Raw genomic sequence first — 14931 nt, forward strand, 5'->3', positions numbered from 1 at the left:
CAAAAGAGTCTGATTTCCCCCAAGTTAATGAAATTGTCACAGCACCTTATGAAATCACCACCGTGTAAGCAATAACATCTGGCAAATAGATGGCGCATGTAATGTCTGCTGAGCCTCACTACCCACAGCCCTGTTAGTGAGCAGAGAGACAGACTGACAGAGAGAAGCCGATTGACAAGCACAATATTTGACAGACAGATGGACGGATCGGGTAGATAGAAGGATCATTTCTTCAATGTTTGGACACAAATATTGAGTACAAAAAAGGGTAAAAATACCCTTTGAATTTCACATCACAAAACAGAAGTTCGATAAACATAACCTTCAATGTCAAACAGAAAAATGCAGAATTCAAATTTGTGCTGTTGTGTCCCCGTGCAATCAGAAAATTCAGCCTAAACCCATCGACAAAACCTTTTAACAATTAGACTTTTAAAAGTGATTGATGCCTCATTTGTGTATTTATCTGTGTGTGATAAATTGAAATTAAAATGGAAATGATGAAGAGATACACAGTATGAATTTGAATGTATTTATACATTCAAATTCTAGCCACATCAGTCGGTCCACCATTCACCATGATTTGTCAGAAATGTTGTCACAAATGTTGACTTTTAGATGAATTACTGTATATTCAGAATCAGAATCATTTATTAAGTGCCAGACAACAAATTGGTGGAATTTGCTTTTAGTACAGTGTCTCGAAACTCGCATCGACTGTGTCAGGGAAACGAACAAGGCAACAATAACAACCACATACAACATCATCACAGACAATTCTACATCTAAACATAGTTGAGGGCAGGTTTTTTTCAGTTCCTGGCCCAGTTTATTGTTGTTATAGCAGAGGGAATGAAACTATTCATGAGTCTTTGTGACAGTCTTTGCGGTAAGGACCTGTAGCGGCTCCCAGAGGGGATCAGTGTGAAGAGATGATGAGGCGCGTTAGAGGGGTCAAAGGTGATTTTTGTTGCTCGTTGCGGGATGGGAGTGTGTGACCACTGATTTTAGAGGATTTGTCTACTTTTGCACTGTAGAGCTTTATGTGAATGAGTCCAACTTACTGCACCAGCCTTTTATTGAAGAGGTGAGTATGTTTTCAGTTATGGCTGTGTAAAATTGGAGGACAGTGTTAAATTCTCCTCCAAGGGTAGCGATCTGTTTCCCTCTAGAAGCATCAACAGATTAAAAATAAAATCGGTCAAGTAGTTTATTTTAGGACCAGATACCTACAAAACTATTGACATTTTCGTCTACTGAGAAAAAATTAATAAAATGCTAGATGTAGTAACATGCTAACCCACTGAACTACAATGGTGAATATGGTAAAAATTACACCTGCTAAACCTTAACACGTTGTCATTGTTACAGCTTTATGTTTTTTGCAATTATGACTCTTCTATTTATTAATGTATGTTTAAAACTTGGATCATAGACTTAAAGTGAGGATTATGCATGGATTATGCATCAATGAGTAGACATTAGTAAAACAGTGTAATGCAAAATTGCAAAATTTGGTGGTGCTAGATACCAGCAATGGTACTTTTATTTAACAACTTTTATGTCTCTGAACAGCCAAACATGATAACTTTTGCTTGATTCCCTCAGTTTTGTCCAGAATTCAGCAACGCCAAAGTGACTTGCAGTTGGTTAATAGAACAAAGAAAAGGTCAGAGTTCCCCCATGTTGAAGTTGTAACACTCTGCCAACTCCCCTTCTGCCAATACTATTCAATTAACTTAATTTGACTCCGAATCTTCCCAATTTATAAATCCTGGTGTGACTCAGCTGTTAGGCTTAAAAGTGAGCATGTGGTGAAGAGGCTTAAACTGAAGGTTATGGGATATGGAGTATAATGTAATCACTGAAGATTATTGTCTGTATGGTGATACAAATCTGCTGTATTTGTTCCCTGTTACTGCATCACGCTGAGCAGATCGGGTAGCGCCCTGCTTCTCAGCAGCCCTGGCAGACCTCTGACAGTTCGTGCTGGCTGCCCTCCCAACCTGCCCTTCCAACGGGACGCCAGCTGGCCCGCTGCTGCTGCCGCCGTCGCCGCCACTCCACTACAGCCACCATCATCACCAGGGAGGCTGGCTGAGTGAAGACAGGCCATGGAAGGGGAGAGAGAGAAGATGGGAGCTGCCAGCTTGCACCATCCTCACCCGCTCACTGAGATGTTAAATCTGTCGTCGGCCTCTCTGTCTCTCGTTGCTAGCTCGCCAATTTGTATGCAGATGGTGAGTAGAATTCATTGCAGACCGTCTTCTGTACCCATTCTCTCATCTAGGGGCGTGCTCACATGCCCAAGCATCTCTAGCACCACACTGTTTAGAGAATCATTTATGATAACAACAGAACAATCTGTGAAGGCTTGTAGGAGTGAAACACATTCAGGTGTCAGTGCGGTCAGCTTCCCATAGAGAGAATAATGCTACCTCCATTTTTTTAATGAAGCCCAGCCAGAGCTGCCTTTTTTAAGCGCTGAGGAAAAGAGGGAAACGGATGGGGTGATCTATTTATTAAGCAGCCCCCTTGCGTTTTCTAATGTTCTTTAGTACCTGCATTTCCCATTAGAAGTGTATTGTCAGAAGTGCTGGGGGCAGCACATTGATGGCATGTCACACTATACTAAACCCCTTCCTCCACATACTACAATTGTGCTTTACTGTATATTACACAGATTTATCTTGTCTGTGGACATACTTCAGACATCCAACCCGCTGACCCTTCTGACACACACACACCAGCGAAAAATATACTCACACAAATGTATGCATGTGCATTTTAATGTGTTTGTATATACAAAGAAAGATGTGGGGGGGGGGCATTACATGCTATAGATATAATGGTCCCCCATGGTGCACTGCTCTTGTTCATTAAGTTTCTGGCTTGTTGTAGGTGGTGTAAAGGTACACATTGTCCAATTAGTGACTGATGTCAAAGCAGATCAAAGAATCAAAGTAATCAGCTTTTGGGTCGTAGCACTTAATTATAACACAAGCTGTCAAACTGCCAGATCCCATACTGTAACAACTTTTGCATTTACATCCCTTTTCTGCAGCCCCTGGTGTCTGTTCGCATCTCTTAGCAACACACAGGGTTGTGATGTTGGATGCTTGCCTAGCAGGGAAATGACAGCTGGAAAATGTGATGACTGATGATAAGAAATATGTACATACTTAGAGAGACATGCCAGAGATGATTGAAGTCTTTCACCTCCTCAGATCCAGCCACAATTGTTGTTAACGTACTTATCGTTTCAGTGTTGTGTGGAATATTTGCATACATGCTAATGACACACATTGAAATTAAGTGATGTAAAAAACAACACTAGCTGTGTCTTCATAGGCAATTTACATTAGCATCTCACAGAAGATTAAGTCTAATTTGATAATGAGCTCTGCGGGAAGATGTACAGTTAGAGCGCTGTGAAAACCTACAGGGAAGTGAGAATTCACCTACTGCTCACGCATTTGTCTGTGAGCCTTAATTGTAATGAAAATGACGTCTCAGTTGCTTGGCCACAGTAGAGAGTGCCACGGTAGAGAAGACAACGTTGAATAGACTGAGTTGAATAGATTTGAAAGACTAACGAACTCTACCTTAAACAAGCATGAAGGTAAAAATACTATTACTATTAATACAGGCATTTTGTTATTGGCTTATACTGTATGTTAGTAAGGATTATATACTATTATTAACCGTCCAACAGTTGGTTTCAAATTAATTCAACAGCTTTGACCAGTTGCATCACTGCGCTGCTTATTGTTGTGATATTAATTGATGTCAGCGAGTGAACAAATGTTTGACTTTCATGTAACAAATAGAGGAATCTGGTGAGATGCATATCCATCACTCGCCATAAATAAGCAGTACTATACTTCTAAAATTTCATGAAATATTGCAAAGAACTCATTCCCCCAGGCTCTGTCTTCCTGGATGTATTTTGCTGTCACGATATTCCTGCAGCAAAGCTTGACTGATGTGAGGTTCAGACAAGCTAAGTATAGTGTTAGTGTATATCAGTTCCTATTGATCCCCAAATCAATCTCTCATTGTTCAGACAGGTAGAAGGGAAAAGTACCAGTTTTTATAATCCTTTACTTTATATTATGACATTTTTTAAAAAACAAAAGCTGCTCCAATTACAGTTTCTTTTAGTTTCTTCTGTATATTTCTCAAATCATTAATGTTTGCAAAACAGTATTTGAAAAAACTGTGCACCAAACAATGCATTTCTGGCAAAAGCCTGAAACTTTCCCAAATGTCTTTGTCATCTCAACAGCACATTGACTAAAGAATGTGAAAAAAATAAAAGGCCTGGTGTAACAGATGTTAAAATAATACTGAAGATACACAGGTAACTTCTTTCTTTCTTTCTTTCTTTTTTAATCAGTATGCATGGTTTTAACAAATAAATCAGATTGCTGTTCACGTAACTACAACTCAGATATTAAGAGCTGCAGGAAATGTCACATTAGTTGGCCCAACTTAAATATGTGTTTTTGAAATGCATTACACAGAAAATTATAATTGAAATGATTATGTTGATTTATGATTCTGAAATTTTAATATCGAGTTACTGTACCTAAATTGCACCTAAATTGAAATTTCAAGCACTGTACACTTTTTTTGTTGTTGTTTTTGTGTAAACTAATTTGTATGTGTACTACACAGGGTTTTTCAAGCTAAACTAATTACAATTTATAGTGTACACTCAAATCAACAAGAAATGATAGATTGGATAATAAGTAGGCTTGAGTCAGAGTTAGTCTTGGCCAGCTGGAGTCGATTTAAGTGCAGAATACATGTTGCATATGTCCTAGATGACTTCATATGTGTGCTCGTTTCTCCTCCCACAGTCTAGACGCATTCAGGTTAGGTGAAGTGGAAACTCTAAATTGCCTGTAGGTGTGAATGTGGTTGTGTCTGTATGTGTCAGCACCATGATAGTCTGGTGACCTGTTCAGGATGGCCCCTGCCTTTTATCAAATGCTCCCTGGGATAGGCTGCTGCCCCTCATGACCCTGGACAGGTACAGGAGATGGAGGGATAAAGGTGATGATAGACCTTTATCTGTAATGGCAGTGTTTGTAAGGGAAGTACAACCAGAATCAATCACAAGACAATATTTTTTAACACAGAAATGCATAAATATTTATTTCGGTATTATTGCTGTATATTACTGCTGTATTTTTAAATTTAACAACATATTTTGGATCTACATAGCTTCTTTCTCCCGTATGGGCTGGTGAAGCCAGTCTCAGAAACACTAGTGTTTACTCATATTTTCAAAAATGATCATGTGGTGTTGTTGCTTTTGGAGCCAAAGCGAATGGATGCCAGCCGTAAAACAACAGTGTGCATGTTTTTGTTGTAGCCAATAGCAAAAGAAGACAATTTAAAGGACAAACGGGTGAGCAGATGGCAGGGCCAATATTACCTTATATCTAACCACAGTGCAAAATAGAAAAGCCAATGGTTACACAGCGGCTGTTTCAAGCTTTGTTTGACCACTCGATTACTTTTTAAAGTGGGCACATCAGAAGGCAATGTTGGGTGGAAATGAGGAACACAACATGATGCGATGCTGCTGGAGAAACATTGTTTATTAGCCACGGATGATAGAAACATAAACGTGGCTGAGCTCAACGTGAAAAATCCTTTTCAGTGTTCTGTGGAAGGACCATGTTTATGTCGGATGTCATAAAGTGAAATTATTTAAAAGATATATCTTTTTAAAACTAAATAGTCATGCTTTGTTTTTTATGTCACAAATGTTGCTGCGGGTTGGTTGGTTGCTTTCTCTGCTCCATGTGCTGTTGTAGAAAAAGTGATTAGAATTCAGCTTCCGTTGAAGTGAATATCCAGCCGTGTGTAAATCAAATGTGCTGGCTTATGAAGGAGAGGCAACAACAATTTTGAGAGCAATATGCAATATTCATTGTCCATAAATAATTAATTTGTTTGCTCACAACTCAGCCTAAAGTGATTGTGGCCCTTTTTCATTTGGGTGTATATCTACGGCAAACTCAGTCCTGCTGAATGGAGTGGCATTTGTATTTCATTCACACATTTAACCATACTTCATTCCTTTCTGCTCTTGCCCCTGGCCCTACTATGGTTTCTGAAAAAGCTCTCATTCACAATGAGTCTTTCCCACAGAATCTGGCACAGGATCTGCTGTGCATAGAGAAAATACGTACACTATAATGGTATTTTTCTTAGGAAAATCTGTTTATACACTCATCCAGCCTAAAGTGACTGATTGCTAATATTCTTCTGAATGGCAGACATTGGACTAGTGGGTAATTTATTTCTGATCGAGGTCTGCCAACATAGAAACCCGGAACAGAAGTTTACATACTTTTGAATAAGGATTTCTTCATCACTCTTTACCTCCAGTTTCAGTTGAAGTTCGTAATGTAATTTACTGTCTGTCAAAGTGCGTAGTGTAATGATTGTACCCAGAATGAGATCTGTTCTGAAGATTTATTTTCCTGCCCCGGTGCAGCCAAGGACACGAAAGCTAACATGGGCTTCACTTTACCTTCTTTACAGAGATAATTACATTCTCAGACACTGAGCCAAGTAGTGCTGCATACTAAACCAGGAATCACATTTACTATGCAGTTCAAAGGATTTAAATTGGGAACCTGATTGTACTGACTTAGATCACGGTGTTTGTGATAAGCACAGTATCAGAAATACAGAGCTGTGCATTGCTATCATCATAAGACAAACAAATCTGCTCTTTGACGTTTTTTCATTATAATGACATTATTTGTATTATAATTTGTTTAATTATAAAATTTGTCTAGTTTTTTCTTCCGTTGTAAAATAGTTAGTAGTTAAATTTCTTTAATGCAAAAACTTAATTGGCCAATAGCAAAATGAAACAATGAAATACTATTAAATTAAGATACCTTAAGTTTTACCAACATTATTACTCAGTCCTGTATTACACGTATGTACTTTTAAGTATCAGATAATTACCTTGTCTTGCTTTTTTAACAATGATATGATTGATCGTTAGCATATGATAACTATGGTTAATAACTACCAATACATGCAAAGGAAGGATGAAAGGCATGAGATTGAAATTTGTTTTGTTTGTTTACAAATGTTTATGATTAAATAATAAGGTTTTTGGGCACTCTAACAGTGCTGTCAGTACAGTATATGCAGTATGTCATATCCTTAATGGCAGGTATAACAGCTTGTTAACACATTTTGTAGCCAGCTTATTTTTCTTTCTTGCCTTCTTAGTCATTTTCACCCAATTTTCCATACAGATCACTTTAATGTCTGAGATATGTTTACTGTCTTGCACACACATTATGTGTAAGAGCTACTCAGAGATTTTCAAACATTAGGGGACTGTGAAGGCTGTCTCTTAAAGTAGTTCATTTTTGATGTATGCTTCGGATCGTTGTCCTGCTGCAGAAGCAGAATTTTCACTTTCCTGACTGTCATACTATTTGCGTCCAGAATTTGCAGATTTTTAATGGGATCCATTTTTCTTCTCTAGACATATGTTTTTTATTCTATTACTGGCTGTCAAACAACCTCAAGGTGTGTTATTTCCAACATAATTCTTCTGATGAAGTGTTTGTAACTGGTGTGTAAACACTTGAATGTCTGACAGCATGACACATTTGTGATGTTACAAAATATGCTCTCATATTTTATGTGAACAGAAAACATTGCATGTTCATTCATTCTGTTATCACATTATTACATTGCAACTGCTGTTAATGGCTTTAAAATGCTGCTGAGTGCGCTACAAGAAATCTAGTAGTAGACCCTAGTTCATATTTCTGTCAGATTAAGTTGACCTTCACATGCCTTCATGAGCTTTTTCACACATTTGAAACAGTTGTACGTGTTAATGATCAGCAAGTCTGTGTACGTAGCTAATTATAACAAATAACATTGGAAGGGTTTGAAAATGTAATGCAGTCACAGTATGAATCTTTAAATATAATTACAACCACATTATACTGGCTTGTCAGTCATTGTTTGTTTTTAAGCCAGCTATAAACATTTGTAGGAAACAAATTCTATCAAACATTTGAAATTGCCTTCATGCATTAACATAATAAGAGATTGCTTCAATGTTATTATGAAAACCATGCAGATTGTGAGAAATACATTGGCAAATGTCAAGAAAATCTGCTGCAGTGTGTTGTTTTCAGACCATCAGTTTGTTTGATGTATTGCTTCATAACCTTCCAACTTGAAAAAAAATAACATACACACAGTTTCCTGTGTGTGTATAGTGTCAGGTATTGGGTCATTTATTTGGTAAAGTAGGTTCATACAGCTTAATTAGCATGCCACGTTCACTGTGCTGTCTCACCAAAACAGCCATGACAGAATCAATCTGGTGAGTGGGGATGAATCACTCGGGAGCGCAGTTGATCAATAGGCCAATAGGAAGTCCTCCTGTAAAATATTGGATAGCTGCAGTATAGCTAAATTAAGGGAGACATGAAAGGCTTTTTTAATCACTGTATAGACAGGTGAATACATTGATTTGTAGAAATCTTATCCAGATTCTTGTGTTGAAGGGTCATAAAAAAATATGTTCTCAACAGCTAGAGAAATTAAGATGGTACATCTGTACACATGTTTAGGCTTCGGTTGGGGGCTTTGCAATTTTTTCCACTGTGGTGGCAAGTTTTACAAAGCTTCAAATGTACAGGTAACTTTGCACCACTTCAATGAACTCATTGACAATTCGACTGCTGTGGAGACCAGCTCTGCTATCTCACTGGGGACCATCAAAAAGTGCTGCAGTTTCTGGATTCTGACGGCATCTTGATACCAGCTGCCATGAACCGCTGCACCCCATTGTGAAATCTACCTCTCTTCACCCCAGTTATGTGTGTAAATAGTGCCGACAGGCTTCCTGCTGCCATGAATACTGAATGTGTCAGTGCCACTACCCAGGGAAAACGAGGGTGTCTGAGGGAACATTTGTAGAATAGAAACACACGTCATGCCTGTCAGAACTGCCTTTTGTTTTTGCAGTCATGCTAAGGCCTGCCCCTCAGCATGAGATCCTTCACTAGTCCATGTTAAAAGACTGTGCTGAGGATGAGGCTTTCCTCGCCAAGAAAACTTGACACTGAATCTAAATGGAGTCAGCTCTTTTCATGTGGAAGGACATGCGAGACCATGGAGAACAGATGTGGCGTAGATCCTATTAACACAAACATGCTTGTTTGTTGCCTTTGTAGAGGATCACCAGTGCAAGAATGCACTAACTCATCAGCGCTACATTTTTATTCAAATAGAGATCACGCTTAGCTTGTGCACGTTGTTCTTCAGTGTTTGTGCTGGATACATTTTCATTTTACCTCCAGCTAGTGATAAGCCACATGCAAGGTCTCTATGTAAACGAATCCTGACATGGAGAAACAACGTCATCTGCCCACTTTGAAATTTCATCATTTCTACATTCTTTCTGCCAGCTTGGAGGTGACCTATTTTCTAAGTGAAACACTAATCAACAGTGGCACACGGAGGGATGCTTGCTTGTGTCCCGTTGTGTGTATGCTGCAGTTTATATGCACGCAGGTTTGGCAGGAACTTATGCATGCAGTATTTGAGTGATGAACAAAAAATCGATGTGGTATCCCATACCCCAAAGGGTGCTTTCACCTTGGATGTTGCAGATTTTGACAGCATGCTTAATGAATTGTCCTGATGAAAAATTAATTATTGTGGGAAAAGTCCTTTGAATCCAAATGCTTAGGACTATGTCTGAGTACAAGTTATCATTGGATAGAAATGCCACATTTCACCAGTGATGCTGACAATATAAAGGAAGCAACAATAACAACACAACTGGATTGAGAAGCTCTGAACTACAGTAATCTGTAATTTGAAAGGTGCCCATGTGTAACACCAACCAGTGCAGAACTTTGTAGGACTCCCATATCTCTACCTTGTTCCTTTTTTCACACTCATGCAGATACACATTATGGATGTATCCCACACTCCTGTTTGGCTCTTGCCACGTAGTTTTGGTCTTTGCTGTGCTTCAAGCTGAATATGAAACTCAGAGAGGCTTCCCCAAATGCCACATTGTCTTGTTTCATCCCTCATCCAACACCTCACACACAGTGTGACGGAATCCATTTTGTGAAATGTCATACAGCTCCAACTACAACAAGAGTGAGGACATATGATATTTATTCCTCCTGCTAATGATGCTACATAGTCTCTGCACTCACAATGGGCCTCATAATTGCACTCCTTCCAATGTCAGTAGCATTATAAAATCTTACATATGAAAGGTTGCAATATATTCCACAAGGCCAAACCGAGAGGGGAAAAAAAGCTGAGAGCAAATTTATCCACAGACAGATGGGGGGTTAAAGTCTAAGCTTCCTCTGTGGTCTCCCACTCCAGTCCATATTGGATGGGTGATGCAAAGGTATAGTAATAAACAGAATGATAAACAGCATGCGGAGAGGAAATAAATCACAATACACAAATCACCAAATGATTAAAAAAGAATACTTGGTAGGACATTCAGCTAACTTATGTTGGTGTCCAGGCTGCTAAACTGTTGTTAAACTGTTCAAAAGTGTACCTATTTTGGATTGGAGCTGAGGTAGGTGAAGCTTTGACCACATGATATATTAAATAAAAACATCCCACCGCACTTAATTTTTAATTCAAGTTATATCTAGAAAATTCAAGCTAAAGTAGACACTAAATATTCAATGACTTGTTGGGGATTTTTATTTATTCATCAGTAGCAATGAAAGGACCACTTTTCTTACACTTGCAAAAAGAGACGCACATGTACTCTCCCAGGGAGCGAGTGGAAAGATAGACCGCAACAGATAGTTAAACATCTTAAATTAATTATGGAGCTCACCACTCCACACACCTTGAGATAAAACAAAGTCAGCAATTGGTAGAAAATAAGATCTGAAATGCTTTAAATAATTACAGTTGCCATCTTCATTTCTGCATAACTGTAGTGTTCAAGGGCATCACACTAATTGTAGTATAAAATGGATGGACAAGATTAATCATTTATATTTTCAAATTTAATGTATAATAGCCTATATCAAATATTAACTCTGCTAAATTAATTTAATTCCTCTGTCCCACTGTGAGTCCTCATGTGAGGATCAGATGTTGACAGCTAACAGTGATGGAAATATAATAGGCAATGAAAGAATCACATTGGCATCTTTATTTCTACCTAAACACTGAGCATGTGCCATTAAAGTTATTGCTTGGTCACAGAGTGAATGTAGCCACCATTGACTACATGGATTCATTTAACTGAGTCCTGTAGAGGGCACCAAACCACCCACTGCTGCCCTAGCAGTCACTTCCCCAGCTGATCCCTCAGCTGACTCAAAGATGAGGCCCTCTAAGGACACCAACTATACATGAAACACCATCTCTTTTGTATCATAAATGAAGTACAGTTATTGTTTTTTTTCTTTCAGGGGAAAAAAAAAATCATCTTTCTTTTAACTGTAGATACATTTGTTTTGGGGATATGATGATCTGATGGTGTACTCACTAAAGCCTTCTATTTGAAAAAAAGATGTAGTGTCACTACTAATGTTTGTGTTTCTTTGAACTTTGCGTAATTAAAAGCGTCTTAAAATGTGAATAATATGATTTACCGTGAGACCTAATTGGCTGTGTCTAAATGTTTTATCAGGCTCCTGACCTCCTCATCCTCCATTTGTATACATTTACCATTGTGGAAAATGTACCAATTAAGACCATTTTAGAGAACTTACAGAACTTGTGTTGCTAGGGAACAGCTATCCTTTAACATTTTGATTCTGCCAGCTTTATTATGACCAAATACTTTGAAAGTACCCAATTTACAATATAGTGCTTTTGTTGGTCTGTACGACTGAATACTGTACTTGGAGGATGCTGGGGAGAGTAAAACCTGCAATCACATTCTTTAGCTAGAACATTTCTAAATATAGCACCACTGAGTATAATGAGATGGATTTTCTCATTTTGCAGGAGCCTGTTGGAGGTGCCAGCAGAAACCCTGAGGGCCTTGTGGGACCCCATTCGGGAGCCACTTAGCTATCGGAACCTCTTAAAAACTTTATATATTGCTATAAACTTACCAAAATACATGTGGGCATGTTGCAGCAGCACCAGCAGCGGCAGGGCACTGACACCTCGCTGTTTCAAGCAAAGAATTCACATGTTGCAGATGGACGCTACTGACAGCATCTCATGCTGCCTGGTGCAACATGAGCAGACAGGAGTATAGACTGTGTGTTTGGTGATGATTGCACAGGTCTGCCGAAGACAGATCTCCTGAATTCCAATGGCCTCATCTCTCTTCCTCCCTCTCTCAGCATCCAACAGCTGCACCTCTCATGCCTTTCCTGACGCTGAGCGAAGCCTCCCATACAGATGAGCGCCTGAAGCCACGCACCTCTTGACGTAGCCACAGACCAGTTGCGGTGCCACTCGGTCTCCGTAGCACGTATTGCGCAACGTGACTGATGCTCAACTGGCTCCACGGCGGGCACATCCGGCTCCCACCGTTGCCTGAATTCGTTAGAAACCGGTCTCCAAACGCCGAGACAGCGGCAGACATCACGGAGGAGCTGTATATGAGCCGTCCGCCGCTCTGGACCCTCCCCTTGTCACTGCCACCGGGAGCGATGAGCGGAGCGCTCGGCGTCGGGGTGCAGTCGTGATGTGACTGTGAGAGCGCACGATCCTCCGCTGTAGTATCAGCAACAGCAGCTCAACGACTTCATCTGCCGGAAGGAGGATTTGACTGTAGGTGTCTTCGTAAAGCGGAGGTGATGGCTCCGTTTGACAGCATGCGGTCAACGTAGCAGCAGCATCCACGGAGCGATGGAATAGAAATGTCCGCGGGTACCAAGCCTCCGTCCGACTCTAGTCGACAGCATCTGCGTGTCCCCTCGGTTTGGTGCCTCGGGGGTCTTCGCTAAAGTCAAGGGACGCACGCTTCCAGAGGAGCACGCCTACCTGGAGTCGAGAAGAGGTTGCTGTTTGCTGTAAGGCCGGGCTTTCTGCAGCCCACTCCCCGCGCCCGCCTGCTTCCCCGCATTCTCCGCGGCGTCTCCGTGCCGCGTGCGCTCCGCATTATTTTTTTGGACTTCATGGCAGTGGACATCATAGGCATCGCTACCTGAGTTTGTTTGTCTCCTGCGCCCATAAAATACCTTCACAGCGACCACAGACACTGAATTAATCGACGTGTAGATGAGTGCTGTGTCCATGCACCTCAGTCACACCGCCCCGGAAAGGACTTCTTGCCATTGAGAGCTGGATATGCAGAGATTAACGTGAGAGGATGGATCTAATTATCTGTGTTGTGGGGCTTCTGGCGCTGATCGTGGAGGGCATCCGTTGCCAAGGAGTGTACGGTGAGTGTGCGCGATTTGCTTCTGCTTTAACCAAATGTGATCATGACCTTGTAACATAGTGACAGCTCAAACTGTAACTTGCCACTTATTTCATTTAGAATCCCAAAATAATATTAACTAAACAATCATGCAGCATCAGCTTATGCAAAGGTCCAGGTATGGATGTCATGTTTAAGTGACTCAAAATGTTCTCAGCAGCCCTGAGGTTACACAGCAAATGGCTTGTGTAGCCAGTCCTGTACAGTCCCCCTTTTCCATCCAACCCATCACTCAGGATAGTCACCGAGCAGGCTAATTTTAGGCAAATTCGTATTTTTCTCTGGAATCTTGCTGATTTGTCTTAAAGGCTGTAACTTCTCTACACTGGTCACCTAGATCCATGTAATTATTCAGTTCAAAAACTGACCTTGCTGTTGTCTTACAATATTTCTTAAAATAATCATCACACTCACAGTAATCTATTGAACAATGGCACTTGCAGCAATATGTGAGTGATTTTAATGAGAAAATGTGTGGTGGATCTACCCAGCTCCTGCTTATATATGCATGTCTGAACACCCCAGTCTCTCCCCTCCATGCACACACTCTCACACTTGACAATGAGCACACATTTCTGTCTCTTACCCTGTCTGCTTCTGCAACCAGTGGCACAGATGATGTCTCATATGAGTCGTCATGCTCGCAGCAGGAGCAACAGCAGCACTGTGAGAAAATAATGATTCATGTGCACTAACATTGGGGCAGGAGAGAAACCTTGAGGCACACAGCCCTGACCTGTCAGCAGTGACAGTGGCTCTTACCAAAGGAGAGGTCTTGCAGAGAGAATGTAAGGTCAAGCAAAGTGGGATGTGGGATGGCGTGTTTCAGAAACTGTTGCCAAGCACCGAAAAGATCTTTGTCGGCACAGTGTGTGTGTGTGCGTGTGTATGTATGTGTTTGTGTGCAGAGATGATGTAGCAATGAAAGGTTACTGTGAGCCTGACAGGAACAGTCATGGTGCTGCACCTGCCCAATGATGCGACAGAATTTAAGCTATTCTTTTGCTTTAGAGAGAGGGGGGTATTAAAAAGCCCAAAGGGTAGCTGTTCATATGTGCAGGGTTATTCATATTACCCCACTTCTCCCAGTCTAACACCTGTTGCAGAGTCTGTACGGATTTTTCCTCATCTTCCCATGGCACTCATTAGACAGCGTAAGCTTTTGTACTTAGGTGTTGTTGTTTTGAGCGAGTGTTTTTCTTGGTTACTTTCGTTACGCTTTGAGCCGCAGGCCATAGCGTCTCATCAAATGTTGATGTCAAGAAATCATTGCCTGTACTTGTTTCAATATCCACTTCTACTAAATCTGTCTTCATACGAATATCATCAATTCAGGGGAGACAGGCATGATGCTAACAATCAAAACGCATCACATGAATGTAAGATCAAAGCTGCGTGTTCTTGGTGTGAGCAAGCTGTCAAAGCTACAGCATGTGCGTTAGGCTGAAGCTCATTAGAAAGAATCATATCTC

At 40.5% G+C, this 14931-nt stretch overlaps 1 protein-coding gene across 4 annotated transcripts in view; it reads left to right on the plus strand.

Annotated features, from left to right (window-relative positions):
- Nucleotides 1-12191: 12191 nt before the first annotated feature.
- Nucleotides 12192-14931, plus strand: part of LOC137102594 (MAM domain-containing glycosylphosphatidylinositol anchor protein 2-like) — a 169081-nt gene continuing 166341 nt past the window's right edge. Inside the window, exon 1 of one of the 4 annotated variants that reach the window (XM_067482259.1) lies at nucleotides 12192-13421. In XM_067482259.1, coding sequence (XP_067338360.1) covers nucleotides 13349-13421 — 73 coding nt within the window. In that variant the 5' untranslated portion in view covers nucleotides 12192-13348. The remainder of the gene's footprint in view (nucleotides 13422-14931) is intronic. The other 3 variants (XM_067482260.1, XM_067482261.1, XM_067482262.1) reach the window with 3 other exon arrangements.

This window comes from Channa argus, chromosome 17 (assembly GCF_033026475.1).
Source record: "Channa argus isolate prfri chromosome 17, Channa argus male v1.0, whole genome shotgun sequence".
Taxonomy (NCBI): Eukaryota; Metazoa; Chordata; class Actinopteri; order Anabantiformes; family Channidae; genus Channa; species Channa argus.